Below are 25,496 nucleotides of genomic sequence, written 5' to 3'. Positions count from 1 at the left end.
CCGCAGGCCGAGGGCCAGTCACCCGCGGGCCTGCGCCCCGCCGGCCCTCCCGCCCCGCCCCTGGCCCGGCCGCGGGACGAGTAACGGTTACGAAGCACTTTCTCGAGTGCGGTTTCTGCTTAGTCATTGTCTTCCAGGAAACGACTCGGTCGTCTCTCTGGCCGCTCGACCGGGCGCCCGCAGAAGCCGCAGCGGCCGTCCGCGCCGGCGCCTCCCTCCGGGCCCGCCTCCCGGTCACCGCCCGGCCTCCTCGGGGCCCCCGAGCGCACACCGGGCTGCGGCCGCGCGGAGTCGGCGGCCTCGCGCTCGCCTGCGGGGCCTGGGGCACCGCCGCGCCCTGCGAGGGGGCCCGCCGCTCTTCCCGCCCGCTCTCCGCGTCCCCGTCGCCCCCCTTCGGTCCCCGCTCCGGGCGGCTGCTGCCATGGGCACCGACAGCCGCGCGGCCGGGGCGCTCCTGGCGCGGGCCAGCACCCTGCACCTGCAGACCGGGAACCTGCTCAACTGGGGCCGCCTGCGGAAGAAGTGCCCGTCCACGCACAGCGAGGAGGTGAGCACGGTGGGGCCGCGGGTGGCCTCGCGGGTCGTCCCCCCCCCACCACCACTGCGGGCCGGTAGGGGGACGAGCGGGACAGGGCTCGGGCCGTCCCCGGAGGCTGTCTCCGGAGCGATCGCGGTGAGCTGGGTGCGGATCCCGGCGAGGGGTGCCAGCGCCGGCCTCAGAGTTGGTCGCACAGCTCTCTAGCTCACGGGGATCCCCTGCGCTGCTGGGGAAGTTGGACAGAGCCACTGCAGCGCTGGGTCCTCCCCTAGCCAGGTGAAAGGAATATTGGCTTGGTGGATGAACTTGATAGTGGTGCTTCTTAACTTGGATGCTGTTGACATTGGTTTCTCCGTTGTGCTGAATTTAGATTTGGGGGCCAAGTACTTACTGGAAGTTAACATTTTATTTACTTCCAAACTAACCATGGTGGCGCACGCTTTTAATCCCAGCCCTTGGGGGAGGCAGAGGCACAGAGGCCTCTGGAGGATTTCTGAGTTCTTGGCCAACCTGGTCTAGATGGAGAACTCCAGCACAGCCAGGGCTACCCTTTCTCAACCCGCATCTCAAAAAACAAACAACAGAAAAAAAAAAAAAAAAAAAACCTAGTCACTAGTTAGAAGTGACAGAGGTTCAGCTGGAATTAAAAACGTGTTACCTTTGTGTTAATGGCCCATTTCTCAGTCGGTAGTTCTCCACGGACTGTGCAGCTAATCGCAGAGGCATATTGGTAAAGTGGAACACGTTTACCGCGTAAACGGAACAGATGTGCGATTATTATGTGCCAGAAATAATAAGCTGGACGTGCTGGTGCGCCGGTACCCAGACCCTGTAAGCCGAGGCAATAGAACGTGGGATTCAAGGCCAGCCTGACTTACAATGGGAGAGGCCCTGTCTCAAAAAATGAATAGGGTAACTAGAAACTCTTTACATTTATATGGTTTTGAGATCCCTTTCCTGTCCATAGCTTTAACCTTGAATAATATACCCTCCCATCAAGTTGTGGTAAGTAAAAGAATGCTGTATGAAAATACTCGGCTCACAGGCTTTTCTTTTTATCAACTGGATTGTCAGAAAGGTAAACAAATCCTGATTAAGGAGTACCTTTTCTAAGTTATGTCATATGGTAACGTGAGCCTCTGTGGTCAGAGACAAGCCTCTGATCTTTTCATGAGGCAGACTATACCAGCAGCACCTGGAATCCTAATGGTAAATTGAGAGCCTGCGCCGGTCAGATTTAGGAACCTGAGTCCCTAGCCTGCGTTCAGGTTCCAGCTAGGTTTGCGCATTTAAACTGCCCACTTCCCCTGTTTCTCCCAAAGGTGTCACAGCACTTTGGTCCAGAGAGCCTTAGTTCCGCCCAGCGCTGTGTTCAGTGCAGCATTTTGACAAGAGTACTGGGTGAAGCGTTCTCCAACCTTATCTCACCACAACACACTTGAGTGGCTCTCAGCGTTTCCTTTTTAATGTTTTATTAATTCTTTGAGAATTTCAGTGCATCCCTCAGCCATCCTCAGAGAGGCTTTCAAAGTTTTTTGACTGAAAAGAATTCATTTTGTTCATTCAGTCCAGAGGTATCTGATTATGTGTGTGCATCAACATATTAGAAGCAGGTTGCATTAAAAAGATGTTATTAACCATTGCATACTGTGTGGTAGACATTTTTCCTATCCTGTTGCGCTTTGTAAAAATTGACTTTTTTGAGCTGGGTGTGGTGGTGCATGCTTTTGATGCCAGCACTAGGGAGGCAGAGGCAGGAGAGCTCTGAGTTCCAGGCCAGCCTGCGTAGTCTACAGAGCAAGTTCCAGGACATAAAATAAAAATATAATTGACTTTTTAATTATGTATGTGTGTATATGAGTATGTGCATGTATGTCAGTTCCCCTTGGAGTGGGAATTACAGGGGGTTGGGAGCAGCCTTGTGGGTGCTGAGACTCAAATTTGAGTCCTCTGTGATAGCTGTAGCTACTCTTAACCACTGAGCTATCTCTTCAGCTCTTTAAGAATTGGTTTTTAAATGCAGTAATGTGCACAGTTTGAAAAATGTTGTTCACAGAATTAGTTATGGTTGGTAGTGGTTTTTTTTCAGCGTATTTCATGAGTAGGATGAAAACTAAAACTAGAAAATATTGAGGAAAAGCCCCCAAATATGTCAGCATATTGTGAGGACCCCAGAGCAGATTAGTTGGAATGCAGTGGGGGTGTTCTGTCTCTACATAAAGAACTGTCTTCTGTGTGAGTTCAGAGGCCAGAGGTTGGTGTCTGATATTTTCCTCTGTTATCCTCTATCTTGTTTTTTAGGCAGGGTGTCTCACTGACCAGAGGTCAGGGATCGGCTAGAGTAGCCTGTGTCTGCTCCCTCCTGTCCCAGCACCATGCCTGGCTTTTATCTAGGTGCTGGGATCTGGATTCAGGTCCTCAGTTTATGTGGCCGGCACTTCACCACCTGAGTCATCTCCTCAGCCTCTGCATGAAGAATTTTCTAACACCCAGAGATCAAAGTGGGATGTGCTATTTGAAACTGTACAACTTCACTGAACAGAATAAGGAAGTTGGAAAACAAAACAAAAATAAACACTTTTTTTTCCCAAGGCCTGGTCATTTTTTTTTACTTACAGATTGTTATTGTTTTATTTTAAAAATTTATTTATTTTTTTATACAATGTATTTTTATCATATTTCCTCTTCTGTGATTCCTCTCAAGCCCTCCCCATCTCCCTACCCATCTAATTTTATGTTCTCTCACTTTCAAAAAAGCCAGAAACCCCACAAAACCTCAAAATGAACAAGCAGAAGACCAGTAAGACAAAACATAACAAGACAAAGCAAAACAAAAAGTCCACAGAAAAGCCATGGAGTTTGCTTTGTGTTGCCCGGCTACTTCTAGGCCTGGGGCCTGCCCCGGAGTATGATTGATTTACCCACTGACACTCCACTGGAGAAAGTGGACTTTTTTTCCCCCTTACCAGTCGGTATCAATTGTAGATAACGTCAAAGTTGGGGTGGGAACTTGAGTTCACTGTCCTCGCTCAGTGCTAGGAACCCATCTGGCTTGAGCCTGTGCAAATCTTGTGTGTGGGGCCACAGTCTCCGGGAGCCCATACGTGTTTCAGCCCTGCTATGTCTGGAGGGCACTGCTTCCTTGGAGTCATCTGTCACCTCTGGCTCCTACAATCTTTCTCCCTCCTCTTCTGCATAGATCCCTGTGCTTTGAGGAGGGGGTTGATGAAGACATCACATTTAGGGCTGTGTGCTCCAAAGTCTTTCACTCTCTAAACATCGTCCAGTTCAGTCCCAGTGTTAGTCCACCAACTGTCAGAAGCAGCTACTCTGTCCTAAGTTGAACAAGGCACTGATCTCTGAGATTTTTGTTTGATAGCCTAAGTTTTTCATTTTGAGTTTTATTTTAGTTTGGGTTTTCTTGAGTGGTTCTGGTTCTCTGCTAACCTCTTCTTTCGTATCCTGAACTGTTTTCACTATTTCATTCAACTGTATTTTCACAGTTGTCATTAAGGCATATATTCATACCCTGTTTAAGGTTCTTGAACAGTTACTATTTTTAAGTCTTTGTGCTTCAACAGATTACTTTTCTCAGGGCCTTTTGCAGTAGAGTTGCTGGCTTCTGGAGGAGCCATATCCTCTTTGCTGTTCATGCTTGTCTTTTTGCACTGGGATCTAGGCATCTAGAGTTAGGATGTTTGAGGTATTTCTTGGTGTAGTTATCCGTCCTTTGGGGGGTATATGTTTTGTTCCTTGGTTGCTGTTGCGTCCTCTGGATCCTTAAGCACAGTGTGGTGGCAGTGAAGTCTCTTTGAGAGAGTGTTTCTGTGGATTGGTGTGTGGCACATTGGTTCTCAACCTTCTTAATGCTGTGAGCCCTTAATACAGTTCTCCATGTTGTGGTGACCCCCAAATCATAAAATTATTTTTGTTGCTACTTCACAACTGTAATTTTGTCACTGTCTTGGATAATAAATATTTGATATGCAGATGGTCTTAGGTGAAACCCTAACCCCTGTGAAAGGGCAGTTAGACTCCCCCCCCCACAGAGTCTGGACCCACATATTGAGAACTGCTGGAAAGGAATGATGACGGGCTAGGAGGGAAGGCTGAGAGGAGCAACAGAGAGCTAGGTGTGTCCTGGGTCCTTGCCAAGAAAAGGCTTCTGCAGGCAGACAGGACTGAAGGACGTTTACAGAGTAGAGTGGAGGAGCTGAAGGAGAAGCTGGAGACTCTTACCTGAGTCTCAACCCAGTGTGGCCTCTGGGGCCCTGGGAGAAAAGTATTTCTGTGGGTCAGTGGCTGACACAAAGGAGATGGGCTAGAGAGGGAGACTCAGAGATTCTGATTTCTGTTGAGACTCAAGAAGCAGCTCTCAGCAGGACAGCCTGTGGCAGCTCTGAGCTGCCAGTCTGGCATTCTTTGGCTTCCTTCACTCCCTTGGCCAAAATTCTGCAGCCCCCTCCTTGTTTTTCTTAATACATTGTTTCTTCAGAGCACTATGTTGTTGGTTATGTTGCAGGACACATGGAGTCTTGGGTGCTTCTGTCTTCCTTGTTAAAGGGCTTTATGACAGCCTGTTGGTGGACATCATCCTCTGCAGAGGGACTAAAAGTTCGAGGCTCCTACCAGCTGTCTGGGTTCCAGCTGGCGAGGCACGGCAGTATCTGGCATACATTTCCGGGAATACATTTCTCGATATTATTATTTACCAAGTTGAGAACACTCAGATTGACATGCAGAATGCATCCCAAACACTTTCACTTTTTCACTGTAGTTCCTCTTGAACTAGGTCTATAGTAAGAATGCCCCGTGCAGGTACATGCTGCCGTGTGTCAAGACAACATGCTTCACAAAAGACTCATTTGCCATTCCCATCACTGACAGACCACATCACCTTCCACTCCTTACTCCGGTCATTGACAGTAACTCTGCGGCCATGTATTCCTCATAGAAAGCGCAAAGTTTGCATTCATTGTTAGTGGCTGGTCCACCTAGGAGAATCCATGGAAAAGAGGGAAAAAATTGCTATAATAATAGCAAATTTACATGTTGGTGGAGTTCAATTACATGTTTTCATTTTATTTTTTGTGCGGATGTTTAGCCTATTAATATGTCCTGTACACCACATGTATGTCTGATGCCTGTGGAGGCCAGAAGAGGGTGTTAGATTCCCTGAGACTGGAGTTACAGATGGCTGTGAGCTGCCACGTGGGCGCTGGGAATCGAACCGGGGTCTTTTAGAAGAGGAACCAACCATCCCCCCAGCTCCCTAAACATATGTGGCCCAACTCAAAACTGTAAATATACTTAAAACATTTATTTGTAACTCTGCTGTGTGATTCTGGAGCCTTGACCTTGGTAAATGACAGCACTGTAGTGTTGCAAAGTCAAAAGTTGGACAGGAAAATCAAGCTTGGTGGTGCTCACGTATAATCACTGTGTTTGGGAAGTAAAAGCAGTGGGGGCCAGCCTAGGAACTGCCCCCCACCAAAGGACATGCATGGTGGATGTTTGACCAATTAAATTGTGGGCTAGTTTCTATTGTTTTTTGTTCATTCTTTTGAGACAGAGTTTCTCTGTAGCCCTGGCTCACCTGGAACTTACTAGTGTTGACCTTGCCTCGAGATCAGCTGGCTCTGCCTCCTAAGTGCTGGGATTAAAGGCGTGTGCTACCACCGCTCTGTGTGCAGTAGTTTTTTAAAGTTGTTACATAATTCCAGATCTAATGCCTGGCTGGATTGTGGTGATATTTATCTTTAGTGATATTGTATGAGTACCCTAAAAAACGGAGAGAATAGGAAACCAAAAATGCAATGTGACTATTCAGGCACTATAGGTATTTATAAGATTAGAAATCATTGTGCTAATGGTAAATCTCATGGATATCTCAAGCAGTTAACTTTGGAAATTTTCTGTAATCTGTCCAGAATCCAAGATTGATTAAAGAAATGGTTTCAGAAAAGGGAACCCTACTTTGAAGATAAACTTATCTGCTTGGATTGAGGAATTCACCAGCAGAGCCCTAATATGTAAACTAGTCATCTTCCCAGAGGAAAAGACCTTAGAATATTTGCAAGATTTGAGCTAAAGTACTGCTCATAGAACTGTTAGCCTCAGTCCTGCTGCTTCAACATTTACTAGTTTATAAGAGAATGTTGACTTATTGACATACATACATCGTGTAAAGAAGGTGTTATGAGAATGAATAGACCATGAAACTAGATGGCCGTGATGGCGGCAAGAGGTGCTGAGAAGAGAGAAAAGGTCATGTGTATCAGAAAATGGAGAGAAATTGAGGACTGATGGAGAGGAATAGGATATAAGGAGGAAAGAAACAACGGATACAAATTTTGCTTTGAAAAACACAATAATGAAACTTAATTCTTTGTAACCTAAAAACTTACAAAAACTTACAAAACTTACAAAAACTTACAAAAGAATAAAAAACAAAAAAAAATATTGACTTGTGATTTTCATCTGACCACAGTTTAATTTATTTATGCTTTGCATAACAATGCAGATCTTGTAACTTGAATCCAGATGAGTTATTGTGGGTGCACATAAAGTACTGCTGTAGATCGAGTCTCTGCTTCCTTGAATGGGTGCCCTCTTGCCCATTGTCATTACCTGTACTAAGAACTGTTAAAATGCATGTATCAATCTTTATCATAAGCAGTCATAGTTAAGGTAGTGAGTTAAAAATGTAGTCCCTTACTGCTGTTAAGAAAATTCTTGAGCTCCATGCAGTGGTGCACTCCTGTAATCTCAGCACTCAAGGAGGTAGAGGCAGGCCACTCTCTGAGTTCCAGGCCAGCCTAGTCTACAAAGTGAGTCCAGGACAGCCAAGGCTACACAGAGAAACCCTGTCTCGAAAAACCAAAACAAAAAATAAAACCAAAAAAAGAAAGAAAGAAAGAAAATGCTTTTGCAACTCAGGGCCTTTCTGTTACTCATTTCTTTTTTTCATTGCTTGCCCACAGACTGTGAACCACTGTGTCCTTAGTTTTCTTTAAAGCAGTGATTTATAGCTGCCAGAGTTGGTTAATTAGTGATCAAAAATAAGTTTAGGGTCAGACTATTAAGATGGCTCAAGCAGGCACTTGCCTCCAGGCAGAACAACTGGAGCTTGATCCCTGAGACCTGTAACATCAGAGAGAATTGATTCTTGAAAGCTGTCCTTCCACTACCAACACACAGTAAAACAATGTAATGGAGTTCTTGTTTTGTTTTGTTGTTTTTTAATGAGTTTGTGAGGGGTTGGAGAGATGGCTCAGCAGTTAAAAGCACTTGTTGCTCTTGCAGAGGACTAGGTTTGATTTCCAGCACTGACTTGGTGGCTCACAGCCATTTGTAATTCCAGTTCCAGAGGATCTAATGCTGCTTCTCTCTGGGCACCAGGCACATACATGGTGTTCATACATGCACGCAGACAAAACACACATAGAATCAAATGAATACATCTAATAAACAACTTAATAAAAAAAAGTTTAGTGAGTACTAAAATGGTGTATTTCCCCTAATAGAATAGTAGCCACTAGCATGCTTGATAGATAGTGATAAATAGCATTTTTAAATTTTTTTCTGATATGTATATGTAGGTCTTCATTCAGTAAGTATGCGTCTTACATGAGACCACTATCACTGACATTGAGATAAATACAAATGCACATTTTAATTTATTACATACAATGATGTTAGTATAAGAATATTTTATTTCAAAAACACTGAAGATAAGGTAAGAAATGTACTGTGTGTATTAGGAAATGACTTATGGGTCGTCATTAAGTTGTCATGAGCCATGCTGATGGTTTTCACACTATACAGTTCTATAGCCGTTACTTGGAATGTTTATTAGCATTGACATTTTAAAACATGTGTCTGAGTGTTTCACTTGTGAATATGTCAGGGCGCCACTGAGCCCAGGTCTTCTGCAGGCGCTAATGAGCCTCCCCCATTACGCGAGCCCAGGTCTTCTGCAGGCGCTAATGAGCCTTCCCCCATTACGCGAGCCCAGGTCTTCTGCAGGCGCTAATGAGCCTCCCCCATTACGTTTGCTTGCTTGCTTGGAGGAATGTCGCATAGTGACATAGTGATTTATGTGAACTCTGTTCCGACTCTCCATGCTTAGGTCTTAGCTCAGAACTTGCAATGTTCCTTCTTCCACCTTCTGGATGTTGGAATTACAGCTTTGTGCCACTACGACCTGGCCTAAGTTCTTTTATAACCATATTCTTGAAATGATCTTTTGTTTCTTTGTGAAGACTTTAGTTGCCTTAAAGTTTTATTGATACAAAATCACCATCAGAATAACTAGACTATCACTTTCAGCAAGAATGAATTGAGGGCCAGGTATGGTGGTGCCTGCCTTTAATGAAGCATTCAGGAGGTACAGGCAGGTGGATCTCTGAGCTTGAGGCCAACCTGGCCTGCCAAGTGAATTCCAGGACAGACAGGGCTATGTAGAGAGACTCTGTCTCAACCAACAAACCAAAAAGGAATTAAGACTAACACAAAGTAAGGTTTGCTTTTATAGTGTAGAAACAAGCCTTACAGAATAAACTGGGCTTGTGCAGCATTTTCTGTTACTGCCCCTTCGCCTTCACTTACTGATGTGTCTTTACTGAAGTGCTAGGTTTTAAGAACTGTTGATTAACTTTGAAATGCTTCTTTCTACAGCTTCGAGACTGTATCCAAAAGACCTTGAATGAGTGGAGTTCCCAAATCAGCCCTGATTTGGTCAGGGTAAGTGGAATGTGAATGCAGAAATCCTGCAGGCCTAAGCAGATGTAAAGTTAACTTTCCATTTACTGAGTGAAGCCCAGCAGGCGCTTGGCCAAAAAGCTCTGTGGCTCTTTTGCTGAAATGGTGGTCTGGTCTAGTAGGATCGAGCAGAATATCTGGTCTCTAGTCATTCCTCATATAGTTTCCTCCTGCTCTGCTCCCACCACAATTTCCTCAGCCACCAGTGTTTTGTTCCAGTTACTATTTGGTCTAGTATAAGAATGATTATCAGCCTTAGGTTGCTTTGGTAAAGTATCACTCCAGTAAAACAGGTAGGAACAACTTTTTAAATGTCAGTTTCTCATGAAGTAACTATACTTGAGTAAATGCGAGTAGGTGGCTATTTTCAAAAAAAGTTAACGGGCACAGTTAACTGTCTGTAGACACTCTGAAATCCAACAGACAAAGGCTCCTGTTTGGTCATATACTACTTTAAAAGTATGGAAGAGCAACCAGGCATCATGGGACATGCCTGTAATCCCAGCCCTTCGGAAGCTTGAGGCAAGAGGATAGAGTTTGAAGCTAGCCTGGCTACAGCAAAAGTTCCAAGGTAGCCTGGCTACATCGTAAGACCCTGTTTCAAACAAAGAATATATGCTGGAAATACTGGGTCCTTTGGGCATACTGTTTTTAACTTGTAGCTGCTGTACAGAAATTGGTTGTTTTCTGTTGATGTGACATAACCATTCTTCTCTCTGTGCCTGACTTTGTCAACACTTTGTATTGATTTGTGCTTGTTGTAATGTATGCAGGAGCCACAAGGAAGATATCATTGCTTTGTTAAATCTCATGCAGTCTGTTTCTGACTGATAAATACTATCCTTTTATCATTCTTATTATTTTATCCTTTTGTCATTATCCTAACATATTATTTATTGAATGGCCCCTGCTTTTTAAAAATTAAACTCAATAACTATTTTAACATAAAATATTTACAATTACAAAACAATATATTACTGTCAAATGGTCTAGCAGTCTTCCGCATTGTTACCTGCTCAAATGACTTGAGTATTTATGCATACAATACTTTGTGCCAGTTTGGAGTAACTTTGACAAGTTTGAAGTAACTTAAATGCTCTTAGATAGCAAATGGATATTAAAACTGGTGCATCCAGGCAATGATATTTTACTGAGTTTTGAAAAGCAGTGAGCTCTCAAGCCAGAAGAGACATGAAGGAGCCTGAAATGTGCATCACCAAGTGGAAGAAGCCAATCTGGAAAGGGTGCATTCTAAGTGATTACAGATGAAGCTCTCTGATGGGATGTTGATAGTGGGGCAGGCAAAGTATGTGTGAGAGCAGGGTAAAGGGAACTCTGCATTCTTCCTGTTCGTATTGCTGTGAACCTACATTGCTCTTTTTAGGAAAAGATCTATTGAGGGGAAAGAAGCTATGTTACCCTAACAGATCAAAGCTTGAAGACCTTGAAATACAAAAGAGTGATAAGATGGTTTGTTTGTTTGTTTTTAAGTTGATGTATTGGTTTGAATGAGAAAAGCCCCTCATAGCTCATGTTTGCTGGGAAGGATTAGGAGGTGTGGCCTGTTGGATGAGGTCTGTCACTGGGGAGTGTGCTTGGAGGTTTCAGAAGCCCATGCCAGGCACAGTGTTTCTCTCTCTTCCTGTCAATTCATCATAGGGCCCATCGCATGAGCCCACAGGTCTATGCTTGAGAGCAGAAGGCATTGTAACAGGAGTAAAAACTATAGACATTTGGGCAACTTCTCTGTGTACTTGCTTGTGCCATCAGGGCCTGCTTGGAACCCACCATGTATATGCTACTCCATCTGAAAATGGATTGCTGCGGTGCATGTCCTACTCTATGGTTTGGTGGGTCAGATAATACTAAGCTCATGATGGGCAGCTCAGGTCACATGGTAACCTGGGGGCCCATTGTAAAACGTTCAGTTACTACTAAGGTTCAAAGCAGGCCAAGAGCCATCTCCCTGAGGGAGAACAGTTGTCTGCAGATGATGATAGAACCTTATTCCAAAATCCCAAGGATTTCCTTCGTTGTTCACTTGCAGGGTCCTGCTAAAGTCTCCAAATAACATCCCTACCTGCCACTGACACCTCAAGTACCATTGGGTCTGTGGAGCATGTGGTCCAAGTGTTAGAGCAGCCTGGACCTGTTTTCTAACAGGTCCTTCTTCTGTTCCAGGCTACACTCATGCAGCTTTCCTTGTCACTTAGTATATGGACCAAAGTCACACGCTCAAATGAGTAATGTAATGTCCTTAAAATCCAAAATGTTGTGCTTCTCTCTTGGTGATGGGAGGGCCAGGTGCAGTAACGTATTCTTCACTTTAAAAGGACTATCTGTGCGTGCCCCATACCACTGGACTCCTAAGAATTTCACTGAGGTAGAAAACCCTTGAATTTTGGTTGGGTTTATTTCCCATCTTCTGATGTACATATATGCTACCAACAAGTCCAGAATGGTTGCTACCTCCTGCTCACTTGATCCAGTCAGCATGTCACCAGAATGTTGAATCATTGTATTATTTTGTGGAAGAGACAGGCAATCAAGATCCCTTCTAACTAACTTATAACACAGGGTTGGAGAGTTAATGTATCCTTGAGGTAAATGTGGAAAGATATACTGCAGGCCTTCCGAACTGAAAGCAAATTGCTTCTGGTGGACAGGTACTGAGAAAAAAGCATTTGCTAAATCAGTAGCTGCCTACTATTAGGAAGTGTTTTAATTTGTTCAAGTAAGAATACAATCTTCGGTATAGCACAGTCTCATAGTTTGCTGGGAAGGATTAAGGAAGTACGGCCTTGTTGGAGGAGGTGTGTCACTGGGAGTGGGCGTGGAGGTTTCTAAAGCCCAAGCCAGACGCAGTCTGTCTCTTTGCTTGTTGCCTGTAGATCAGGATGTAGAGCTTTCAGCTACTGCTCCAGTGCCATGCTTGTCTGCCTTCTTACATGATAACCGTGGATAACCTCTAAAACCGTAAGCAAGCCCCCAGTTAAATGCTTGCTTTTATAAGCAATGCCTTGGCCATGGTGGCTCTTCATAGCAATAGAACAGTAACTAAGACTGTTGATAATTAAGATAGAAGGTTTGAACATGTCATTACTCAAAATACATAATTTTCATTGATTTGAAGGCCTCACATAACTTAAAGCTCCTCCTTTGTTTCTCTGTGTTTGTTTGTTTGTTTGTTTGGTCTTGAATTCTTTTGAATACTTGGTCAAAATGAAACTTTTTTCTCCAGAAAATAGAAACATACACATACACATTTAACCTTTATATGTGTACTAAGCCTGTCAAGTCCAATAGACCTCGCAAAGAATCTTGTCCTCTGAGTTCTTTGCTTCTGAAGTGCTTAGGACAATAAGAAACTTTACAGTCAACAGTGCTAATTTTATGTCCATTGTATGTTGTGTTTCCTGCAGGAGTTTCCAGATGTCTTGGAATGCACCGTGTCCCATGCAGTCGAGAAGATAAACCCTGATGAAAGAGAAGAAATGAAAGTTTCTGGTAAGCTCCGCCCTTTACAGTCACTTTCCCGTGCCTGTGGGGTGGGGGCATGGGGTACACACACATGAGAGTAAATCCTTCCTTCTGACAGTAAATGACTCTGTCACTAATGTGGAAAACAGACTGTAACATAATTCTAATGTCGGATCTGAGGAGGGAGTTACAGGACGTCAGAGCTGAGTGTTGAAAGTAAGTCACGATGAAACTTTGACTTACTGTTCCTCATGTGATTTGTGTTTACTTGGCAATAGAAAGTGGAAGAAGCAGAGAGGATAAAGGAGCAGTCAGGAGCAGTGTGTATGCAAACCAAGATAAATCCTCCCTTGCTGGGGTGCTGGTAAGCAGGGGCCAGGAGTGCAGAAGGCAACAAGCCACGTGGACAGAGAGACAGGGAATATTAGTATTCTGTACGGCAGCATATGTCAGTGACTGCTGCATTTCAGAAGCAGCAGTGAAAGTTACCAGTATCTGCCCTCAGTTTACAGACAGCATAGCAGAGTCGTTAAAATCCCGAGTTTACCTAAATTCAGGTTCCTGGATGTGGAGACTACTGACTAGAATACTCTAGGGTTAGCAAGTGTTCAGCCCCTCTGAGCCTCAATCTCCATAACAGGATACAATTATTTCACAGGTTTTTTTTTAATAATATGGTTGAACTAACAAAAGAGGCACATAGCTAGGGCAGTACTAGCCACAAAGCTTTAATGGGTAGCTATTATTTATTAACATGTTGATATGGAGTTGTATGATGGGATAATGAGATAAGAATGGCCTTTTCATTCCAATCGAAATATCATCTGTTGAGTCCTGTTTTATACTAAGCACTGAACTGTCCCTTTATGATTATATTTGCTTATATAGTTATCAAAACAAATGTGCCAGGAAGGACTATTTTCCCCATTATACCAGTGACGTTAAAGAATGTGGAAGTTAACATAGACTTGGGTGTAGCTACACACAGTAGTTCCAGCTACTTGGAGGATGAGACAGGGGGATCAGAAGTTTCAGCTGGCCTGGCAACTTAATGAGACCCCACCAGTTTAAAAGAAAAGAAAAAAGAAAGCTGTCTTTCAGCCAGTGAATTGATGAACCCACAGGCTGTGAAGGTATGCCTGACTCTAAAACCTGTTTCTTCCGTGAACTTCACGTCACTGCTGTGTAGGAAAGGAAAGCCAGTATTCTTGTGTAGCTTCGGTGTTCTCCAAGTTGTCCTCTATTCCTGGAACTGTTTGAGAATTTTGATAAGAATACAATTCTCACCATAAGAAGCTTTCCTTTTCTTTCTCAGTGCACCCCACATGGCAAAATTTAGGGAGCAGGGATTAGTAGTTGGAGGGTTTTATTTAAGTCAAGGAAAGGAGGATCAAACCCAGGGCTTCACACACGTGAGGCAAATGCTCTATCACCCAGCTGTACCCAGCCGTGGAAGGTTTTCCAGGCTGTGTTGTGGGAGCTAAGGCTGGACCTAATTGAACACTGATGTATCTGAGAAGGGAGCTGTAACGGCTGCTGTCAGGAGTACGTCCAGGACCAGAACGTGCTAGGAAGATCTAGTAGTAAAAAAGGGGACAGATAAACAGGGTCACAGAGACATTTGTTGCACCTGTTGAACACTAGTCACTGTGTAAATGTTTGTTATTTCTGTTTCCTTCCATTGTTTCTCACTGTTTTCTGTCATTGTTGTCTCACTACTCTCACATTTATTTAAAAATCTGAATGTACTCAGTGGACAGTGGGTTTACATGAGTATGCACATACAGAGTTGAGTTTAAGTCAAGCCAGAGCTTCAGCCTTTTATGTGTAAGTTTCCTTTATTAAAAATTAACTTGCTGGGGTGGAGAGATGGTTCAGGAGTAAAGAGCTTATGTTGTTCTTCCAGAACGCCTGACTTGGTTCCCAGTTCCCACATCAGGCACCCCGCAACCACCTGGAGCCCTGGTCTAGGAGATCTGACATCCCCTCTGGCCTCCGTAGCCACCTTCCTCTACACATGCATATGAACACACATACATATTAGAATTAAAAGAAACTAAATTTCCCTAGTAACCAAAGAAATTTCAAATAATACAATCCCAGGAGGCTACATTTTATATCTGATAAATTTTAAGAAATTAGTACAGATTGACTGCATGGAGCTAGAGATGTTTCAGGTCTCAGAGGTTTTCAGATTTTCTGTTTGTGTAGATCTCGCTGGCTGTGCACCCTGCACCGTAGAGCACTGTTGATGGTCTGGTACACTGGGACAAGGCAGATGGCAGATAAGTAGAGGAAGGCCCATGACCTACACCGATCCTTTTACTCAGAATCACATACCTAACAGCTCTTCTTTGGGAAATGATTCAGTATAAAGTTGAATAAAAAGTGACCAAGTTGTTTATGTAACAAAAATTAGAGCTGCAGCTGGAACATTTACTAACATAGCTGTTGAGTAGGCAGGAGCCCATTTAGTGAACCACACCCTGTCAGATTGCAGAGTAATGCTCAAGATGAGAAAGGAAAATTGGGTGTGCAGGAGGATTGTAGCTGGAAGGTAGACGGGACTAGAAAAGGAGACCCCGTCTTAAAATACATTCAAAACATAGTCAGGGGACCAGGATTTATTTACCTCCATACATACAGGTCTCATGCTCAGCACTGAAGGGAAACCAAGAAATGATTGTATAAAAGCTTTGGGTGATAAGACTGCTTGCTATCTTTTTTGGTCTTTGCACTTTTATTGATCTTCCTCATTTGTAAAGAAAGCACATTGTCACTAAGAAAACTTTAAAATAACTACTATAACTACTACGTAGACACACATACAAAATATTGACCATATGGGGCTGGAGAGATGGCTCGGCAGGGAAGAGCACATACATACTCCTTACACAGGCCTGGAGTTTGGTTTCCAGTACCCATGCCATGCAGCTCACATCCTCCTGCACCTACAGCTGCAGAGGGATCTGATGCCTTTGAGGACACATGCACTCACGCATGACACACAGGCACATAACTTAAAATTTTGAAAATCAACCAACCAGAGCTTTAAAAACATTATACCATGCTTTCTATTGTAGACTTTTTTTTCAGTTTTCTTCTCATTGCACACTTTGACACTTTCTTAGATCTGTCTTATTATAGAAGGTCTATGAAACTCTCCATTATGCTTAGCTTATAAAAATAGATATTTAAAGTAATTTCAGGTCCTGTTTATCTACCCTGCTCTATAGTGCATGGATTTATTTTATTCTTGAATAACAGACATGTTGCCAACTAGCATATAATTTAAAATATACAGTGAATGTCAGTATGTCTGTCTTAAAGTGAAGCTATGCAATTACAGAAGTAGGTTAAAAAACCAATTCCTATCTTGGTAATCCTGTACAATAAGATGTGGATACACATGCACAGTAAGGTGTGGACATGTGTATGATAACATGTGGACACACATGAACAATAAGGTGACAACACACAGGATAATCAGCCTTTTCTTTGTTACCCAGCAAAGCTGTTCATCGTAGGATCGAATTCCTCATCATCAACCAGAAATGCAGTTGACATGGGTAAGCAAAAATTTATCTTTTTCGGCCAGGTGGTTGTGGCGCACACCTTTAATCCTAGCATTCTCCAGGCAAAGACAGGCAGAGCTCTATGAGTTTGGGGCCAGCCTGGTCTACAGAATGAGTTCCAGGACTGCAAGAGCTACACAGAGAAACCCTGTCTAGGAGAAAAAAAAAAAAAAACAAACTTTTTCATAATAATGGGTTTTTAATTATCTTAGTTATAACAAATCTAGATAAAGAAAATAAGCTGATTTCAATTTTACCATTTAAAATTCTAGCCTAATTTTTAAAGACTTGAATGGAATCAGTTTTCACTTAAAAGTAGAGATAGTTTGATAGAAATGTAAACAATGTGTTAATGTTATGTCTGAGGATAGAAATTCCTGTTAATCATTATTAGCTCTTTAAGTGTTGAATGATAGATGAAATACTAAAAAAGATAACAAAATACAAATACTTTGGATTCATTTTCAGCACCCGGTTAGTTAAAAATAAAGGAGGGAAAACCTCAGAGAAGAGAGCAGGCCAGAGGCCCACTGTCTGCTGCGCAGGGAAGTAAAGAACACTCTCAGTGACAAGGAAACTGCGCAAAATCTGTTGTTCAGAAGACAAGTTAACGGCGGACAGGATTCAGTGGGGTATGCTGAAGGCACTGAGGGTTGGTTTTAGTGTGTAACACATTTTCCTTTTGTGTCTCCCTTTCCATCAGCGTGTTCAGTCCTCGGAGTTGCACAGCTGGACTCTGTGATCATTGCTTCGCCTCCAATTGAAGATGGAGTTAATCTTTCCTTGGAGCATTTGCAGCCTTACTGGGAGGAACTAGAAAACTTAGTTCAGAGCAAGAAAATAGTTGCTATAGGCACCTCTGATCTAGACAAGACACAGCTGGAGCAGCTGTACCAGTGGGCACAGGTAAAGGACATGCAGATCATGACACGGCTACAGCTGTGGAGCATCATGCGTCTAGTGCATGCTTGCCGTGGGCTGACTTCTAAGTGGGAGCTCTGAGACAGGCTCTATCTAAAGTGTCAGGAGCTTAGGGTTTTTGTTTAATGTTTAATTGAGTATTCATCCACTTAAAATGAGCAAAGAAAACACTAAACACTAAGTGTTTTCACAGCAAGTGAAATAAGCCATTCATTCAGTTTTACCTGTGATGAAAATATTACATTTTGTGTATTATGCCTCTAATTTCTTAAGTAAGGAAATGTATGTTAACATTTTTCTGCCAAGTAAAGATGTTTACACTTGGTTTCTAGATAACCTCATATTGGGAAAGGTATCATAAAACCATCATCCCCCCACTCTTGCTCTAAGAACCTACAGAATTATGAGGGAGGTAACCAGCACGTTACCTTTACTTTTCGTATTTTGTCTCTGTTCCTTTTATTTCATTTTCGGCTGCTTCCTCAGACCTTTCAGAATTGATGACAACCAGGAAGACCATAGAAAGCATTGTCCTTTCTCTCATTGACTTGGGTAGTAGTACGTGGCCAAGAAACAGCAGGAGACGTAGTGATTCAGAAGTACATAACCATTAGCCAGTGCAGCTCCTGAAGTCACCAGTCTTGTTAAACGCCTGATTAGCAGCCGCAGCTTATACCTGGACAGTCAGTGTCTGCCTTGAAGGTAGTTTCCCTATTGCTAAAACCATAGGCCTCAGAAGCAGATGGGCTAGATTGCTAATGGTTATAGCAGGCTTTATTTTGAGTCTTTATATTAATAGTGTAATTCTGTATTATCTTTCTCTCATCCTAAGGCTGTTTTCCTTGTTATCACTAACATGGATTAGAAAGGCATATATTAATAGAGATAGTCAGGCAAAAATATTTTATAAATGAAAAATTATCAGATATGGTTATATGATCTAAAGTTTATTGCTCTCTTCTAAAAAGTGGGGTCAGGGAAGTGGCTTAATAAGGTACTTGCTGTATTAGCCTGAGGATCTGAGTTCAATTTCTAGTATTCACAAAAGCATACATAAAAGTACCTAAGCAGTAGTCCCTGCCTCTGATATCCGGGCCTAGAGAAGGCAGAGATAGGAAGATTCCCTAGGGATTGATGGATGGCCAGCCAATCCAGCTGAATTAGTGAGTTCAAGGTTCAGTGAGGGTCCCTGTCTCAAAAATACGGTAGAAAATGACTGAGGAAGACACCTGATATCAACCTCTGGCTTCTGCATGCCCCAGTACACACATGCGTACAAAGGCACAAAATTAATTGTCTAACTAAACATGCAAAGCAGTAGGCTTCAGTATAGCATTTTATACATAGGTCATTATACCAAATTCTCATTAATTCTCTCTCCACTTTCAAGTGGCCCCTTCCTTTTCTCCTCATTGTGTTCCATTCTCTCTTCATTCATCAAGATGTCTTCCTTACTCTTTGTAGCTTCATGACCTAGACACACATGTACATGTACACAGAGTCTTCGATTGAAAACCTGAGAGAAACATGCAGTGTTACTTTTCTGAGTCTGGCTTATTTCAGTTCACGTAATAGTTTCTAAGACGATTTACTTATCAACCAATATCAGTTTTCTTTCCCTTTTGGTGACTAAAACTCCATTGTGTTCATGACTTTTTCTTCAGCCATTCTGTTGATGGACAGCTAGACTAATTCTGTTTCCAAGCTACTGTGAATAGTTGCTTAGTGCTTTCTACTTTCTTTTTGTGTGTGTGTGTGTGTGTGTGTGTGTGTGTGTGTGTGACATAATTTAATACAGTTCTCTTTATTTCCACATTTAGGTAAAACCAAATAGTAATCAAGTTAATCTTGCCTCCTGCTGTGTGATGCCACCAGATCTGACTGCATTTGCTAAACAATTTGACATACAGCTACTGACTCATAATGACCCAAAAGGTAAGACTGATATTTTTATTTATAGGCTTTTATCATGAGGTTTTGGAAGACAAAAGCTATTTGTTTAGTGGGCTGGAGGTGCAGGCCAAAGACAGAATGCGTGTCTACCATGCACATGGCCCAGTGTCATACACACAAATTTAAAAAAGAAGAAGACAATAAATGTTGAAATTAATTATAAGTGTGTACTGTGATATTAATTTAAAACATACACGCCTTTATATTTGTCTCTGTGTAATGATGGAGTGGTAAACCAGTTGGCAGGATCCTGTAAGTATTGTGCTGTGGTCAAAGCAAAAGTTAAAAGTAATAGAAAAACTAGATCTCCTTTTGCCAATGATAACGAATATGTTATGCTGTGTAGCTAGTATACTAATGGGGAAGCTAAATGAAGTGACTTCAAATCCTCATGTAGTTACCCTTTTTTGCACTTATTAATATTTTTCCATGTAATTAAATATAATATTGTATGAACATTCTCTCTGTCTCTCGTGTGTGTTTGTGTGTGTGTGTGTGTGTGTGTGTGTGTGTGTGTGTAGGTGTAAGTGAACCCATACCTAGGAAAAAAACCTTGATGAAATACACAGTAATAGAAATACTGTAAGAATACGGTTAGGATGATTTATTTTCTGTATATTCCCTGGTTGTACATTAGAGTTCTCAGGAGATCTTCAAAAATTGCAAATTTTATCTCCACTAACCAGAAGTTGGAACGGAAGAGGCTAGTGTACAGGGATGTGTTTAAAAAAAAAAAACAAAAACAAAAAACCATTTTAAATATTGTGGCTCAGTTTAGAGGATACATATATATTATATTCAATTTTGTTGTTAGGGTCTCCTGCAGCCATGCTGGCTTGGAGGTCATTATATAGCCAAGAATGACCTGAACTTCTGGTCCTCCTGCCTTGTGCCATCAGAGCTGGTTTATGTGCCTGGGGTAAACAAGGTGCATTCTCAGCAAGTATTCTACCAACCAGCTAACCCCTGGCCCAGTATTCAGTTCTGTTGTGTTTAAATGTTTACTTACATAGTAACAAGCTTTTGTCTTCAAACCTAACCTGTGGGGTTGCTGTTTTAGAACTGCTCTCTGAGGCAACTTTCCAAGAAGCTCTTCAAGAAAGCATCCCTGACATTGAAGCCCAGGAGTGGGTGCCGCTGTGGCTGCTGAGATACTCAGTCATTGTGAAAAGCAGAGGAATCATCAAGTCAAAAGGCTACATTTTGCAAGCCAAAAAGAGAAAGGGTTCTTAACTGCAACGCAGCCTCCCAACTCGCTGCTGACCCTATATTTATCTTGAACACAAGGTAAAAATTCATATGATAAAATTGAGATGTGTAAAAAAAGCTAGCTATTACCTACAAGAAGTGTCACTGAGGCATGTACTCAGTTGTTTTGGCAGTGTGCTATCAAGTTCTGAGTACTTCTCCCACCTCCGCGTCAGCACACCCACAGGAACCACTGTCTTGTTTTCATTAAACTATTGTTTTCTAATGGAAATTGTCTATAAAGAAAAATACTTGCAATATTTTTTCTTATTTTTATGAGTAATAGAAATCAAGAAAATTTGTTTTTAGATATATTTTGGCCTAGGCATCAGGGTGATGTATATACATATTTTTTATTTCCAAGATTCATTAATTGCTTCTTACTATATACTTGTATAACTAAGCAATTAAATTACAATTGTTAAATACTGGAAGAGATTTTTTTTCTGTCATTGGCAAAATAATCTATCTCAGAGTAACTATAACAGCTGGGATCTACTAGTGATGTAAATAAAATTCATTCTTTGATCCATGAATGGAAACTTAGTCTTGTGTGTGTTCTTGCTTACAACCTAGCTGTGCTTTTTGACCATATGTTCTGGGTCATGTTTCTTCCACCTCTTATTTACAAAAGCAAGCCAAAGTGAATCTGAGAAAGAGGCCTGCAGCCTTAATGTTATTGTTAGGAAGTTTCATAAAAATGGCTTCTGCCACCTTCAGATTCTTTGGAACTCTTGCTGCATTCTTAGTGTGTTGCTGCTTATTTGAGAAGCTTCACTAAGTCAGTTGCACTCAGCATGTGGTCTCTAGAGAGATGGATTAAGAATCATCGGAAAACTTGTGATTTCTGTACCTATGAATTACTGACAAGGAGGGAATAAAGCCAGAAAAGGCTGGGGGCAGGGAATCATTTGATTTCATACTAGCTTAAAAACCAGAAAACTGTAAAGAAGCTATGGTCCTTACAGCATCCTAAAGGGTCTTAATCTATAACTGTGTCTGCAACCCAGTTTCAGTTTTTCTTTAAAAGGCATATTGTATGCCAGTCTTTTAAACCATAGGTCTTTGTAAAGCAAATTTTGCTCAGAATTTTTCAACTTAGGTCTGTGTTAAGTCAGTGCAGTAGACCTTTTTCCTAAGTAAGGCTTTGTAGTTACTGATTGGATAGTTTTCCCAGTTAGAATTGTGTGAATTCAGCTGATTTGCCTACTAAAGCTTATAGAATTTTAAGTGGAAGCCTATACTCACATTGATTGTATATAATGCTAAATATAAATTTAACTTTTAAATCTGGCAAGGATACATGTTTTCATGTGGCATGAATTTTTAAATATGTTTTATCTTAAATCTGTAGTGAGCTGGCTGAGCTGCTCTGAAGGGAAAGTTTAATGTCACCCTTTTTATTTTTAAAACACAAGTTGGGGGGTAACGTTTTTTTGATGGGTTTCTTTGATGATGTGAAAAAACAAAAACTAACCCTTTTGCTAATGGATCCAGATGTTGTTAATTAGAGCTTGTTTGTGAATGTCTCTTCCACTCAACAGAGAAAGAAGCATAGTTAGGGTTCACTTTGTGAAGGGATCATGTACAGAAGAAATTTTTCAAGGGTAGAATTTTTAAATGATTTTGTTGTTTTTATTCCAAATCCTTGTGTTACTGGATGACCTTTAAAAATTAGTCTGTTGCTGTTAGTTTAAAGGTATGGTCTAATAATGTTTATTATTAGCCTATAATTATCATGGCGGTATATCTAACCTGCAATCACAATCAGTAAACGACAGTCACCTAACAGATTTTATAACAGCCTAATATCACCTCAGACAGGGCAGATACTGACCCTCTAAAACTACCTTTATGTCCCAACCCCATCCCAGGCTACCTCCCATCCATAGTTCCATAAATCCTTGCTTCTTTTTCAACGGGCTGCTTCCTCCATCCTTGTCGCCATGTGCTCTCACATTAAGCTACAGTGGCTCTCCCTTCCCTTCCCCTCCTCTTACCCCTTTTCTCCTGTGATCCTCTCCTGTCCCCCAAGCCTGCAAATCTCAGCTTTACCTACCTCCTGCCCTTCCCGGGTTTAGGCCTTTTAAACAGCTCATTAAGGATAATTGGTGAACAGTCCTCACGTGAGTAGAGGAAATAGTACAACCTTCACAACAACGCCTGTGGCAGGGATCTCAAAGCATTACAATCAGCATTTGAATGCATAGCACCAGACCAACCCCCAACATGAGTCTTTTGAGGGCTGGAAAGGTGGCTCAGTGGCTAAGAGCATTTGCTGTTCTTGAAGAAGGTCCCAGCACCAACATAGTGGCTCACATATATCCCTGACTTCAGTCCCAGGGTATCCAATGTCCTTTTCTGACCTAGAGGCACCAGTCACACACATGGTATACATACATACACACGTGCAACACACACACACTAAATATATGTATATCTATATCCTTCAGAAATACTCCCCAAGTAAACTGCTTAAAAGGCCAAGTTATCAATAGTTTGTATGGAAGATATATTTGAATGCAGTGACCCAAAGTAGAAAGGTTTTTGTGTATAATTGATTGCTAAATAAACATTGGAAGGATTTTTAGCTCATTACATTTCCAAAGTCAAGTTGCACCTTATTCCGCAGTGCTCTCTAACTTCCACAAGTTTACCTTGAATTTCCATCAAAGAACCTGTGACACCAGGACCAAGGTCTCTCAGAAGCTAGATTCAGGGGCTGTAAATTCTGAAGACCTTTTTGTTGTTGTTTGAGACAAGGTCTGTATGTTGTCCTGGAGCTTGTTACATCAACCAGGTTGGCCTCAGACTCATACATTTGCCTGCCTCTGCCTCTCCGGAGTGCTGGGTTTAAAGCCAAGAGCTACTACATCCTGCCCCTGAAGACCATATTGATGCTAGAACATTAATATAGTGTCCATGTAAGGATGACCAGCCTTGGAACAGGAATCATAAATAGCTGATCAGAGTTCAGCCCTGAAAACTGGTCACCTGGACATTTGAGTTGTGTGCTTTTATTTGGTTGTGTCAAGGATGGGAACATCCAGGACCTAGAGCATCTCGTTAAATTTGAACTATCTAAATTTAAACTAAGTATGAATTATTTTTTTAAAATATATAAATGTAAAATGAAACCCAACATTCTGTATTGTACAGGCATTTCAGGTTTTCTGCGGGGGGAGGAAGATAAAGCTTTTTTTGTCTACTTTCCTTTAGTAGTTCAGACTTTACTATGTCAGGGCCAAATAGTAGCCAAAATTGGGATCTTGCTTTTCAGAGATAAAATTCCTAAGGCTCATCTTAATTATATGTCTATTTATTCTAGGCTGCATACCAAGTATTTTAATCTTTGAAATGTAATGATCATTGATGTATATTGGCTGGTAATTCATCCCTCTGCCAAATGTACATATAGAGAATTGTGAAGTTTTTAAAAGAATTTAAATCGCTTGTACAATTTGTGTTCTTATTCTCAAATACAGCAGCTTTGATTCTAAACCTATTTTTCCAACACTGATTTCCAATGTTTCAAAATTAATTACCTCTTTTCATCGTAAAATTGATGGACTGTGTCAGTTTGATTTTTTTAGAAATATGTAACAATATTTTCATAGTTTTCAGATTGATGGAAGCAGAAACTGGCGATAATTAACTGTACTTATGTGTCTAGTATACTAAAGCAAAATACAAGGCATTGTTAAAAATAATTTTATTTTGTTTATATTACTGACATGTGAGTTTAATGTTTTTCTATATGGGTTGTTTGAATGATGGGAACATCCTGAAACATCACATTGATTTTGAACATTTAAATTCAAACAGTATGATCTGAAAATAAATTGAGTTACTTGAAAAATATCTAAACCATAAAGCTATTCATTCACTCTGCAGAGATGTGTACTGTGTGGGGTGGGTAATGTCAAGGTAAGCCTTTTGGAGGCCCACAGGGAACATCGAGTAAAGCCTCAGCTACTCCAAGACTCTTCAAAAGATCCTGATCCACTGCACACAGTTTTGATCTGCCAGGGACTCCTAACACACTAGTAAAGACTCAAAATGGATCTGAGGCTAGGGTGGTGACTGCTTCCCCCTTCTTTAAGGCAGTCTCCCAAGGTGACCTTACCCTCATCCCCTGCCCACTACATCTCCCGCATTTCCTTAGAGTTGCACCAAACTGATTGTTCCTGGTGCTTGAGGCTGGCATGGGGTCGTCTGACTGGCCTTTCAATCATTTAAAAGCTGTTACACTGGATAATAGTTAGACCTGCACCTTGAGTCTGGTCTCCGGAGTCTGATTCCTGGAATTCTACATGGGCTTGCATCAGCTCTCACTTCACCTTCCCCGCTGGTTTCTGATGCCCAACAGAATTCCAATTGCCCCTAAAAATGGTAGGGAATTCTGATAAGCCTGTGTGGGTGGATCAATGGATAGCAGAGGAACAGCAGGAACTGCTGAAACTTCTCCAAGAACAGCTTGACAGTAATCATATAGAGCTTCCTACTAGTCCTTGGAATTCTCCTGATGTATATATATATAAAGTCAGGCAAGGTTAGATTCTCTTATGACCTCAGAGCTTTCAATGCAGCTACCCAGCCTGGCCTCTGAGCATTGGATTGGATTGCACCAATTGGTAGTCAGTGTTTACCAATGAATAGATATCAGTGGAAGGTGTTGCCTCGGGGAATGAAATACTCCCACTATTTGTCAGATTTCTGTGTGGGAGGCTATAAAAATGTGGCCAGTGACTGTTATGTGATCCATGACATGGATGATATCTTGATTGGTCACCCTGAGTAACAAGCCTTACAGCTCACGCTCCAGGAGGGCAGCTGGTCCTCACATTGCAGCTGAAAAGGCACAAACTCAAGAACCGTATTTGTGTTTTGGGAGCACACGGTTACCTCCAATGTTATTAAGCCCCCCAAAATTACAGTTCTTCTTTCCCACACCCCCTCCATTGGCTTCCATGCAGACCTTTCTGGGGAACTTGGCACGGATCAGACCTTGGCTACCT

At 41.9% G+C, this 25,496-nt stretch overlaps 1 protein-coding gene across 1 annotated transcript; it reads left to right on the top strand.

Moving 5' to 3' along the window:
- Nucleotides 1-60: 60 nt before the first annotated feature.
- Gclm (glutamate-cysteine ligase modifier subunit) lies at nt 61-24,339 on the top strand. Its single transcript, XM_021645006.2, has 7 exons — nt 61-547; nt 9,218-9,283; nt 12,724-12,808; nt 16,291-16,350; nt 17,060-17,262; nt 19,098-19,212; nt 20,291-24,339. The coding sequence occupies exons 1-7, from the start codon at nt 422-424 to the stop codon at nt 20,461-20,463; spliced, it is 828 nt and encodes a 275-aa protein (XP_021500681.1). The 5' UTR covers nt 61-421; the 3' UTR covers nt 20,464-24,339.
- The last annotated feature ends 1,157 nt before the right edge of the window (nt 24,340-25,496 follow it).

This window comes from Meriones unguiculatus, chromosome 10, assembly GCF_030254825.1.
Source record: "Meriones unguiculatus strain TT.TT164.6M chromosome 10, Bangor_MerUng_6.1, whole genome shotgun sequence".
Classification (NCBI taxonomy): domain Eukaryota; kingdom Metazoa; phylum Chordata; class Mammalia; order Rodentia; family Muridae; genus Meriones; species Meriones unguiculatus.
The sequence above is the reverse complement of the archived record's forward strand: the minus strand, read 5'-3'. Positions and strand labels throughout refer to the sequence as shown.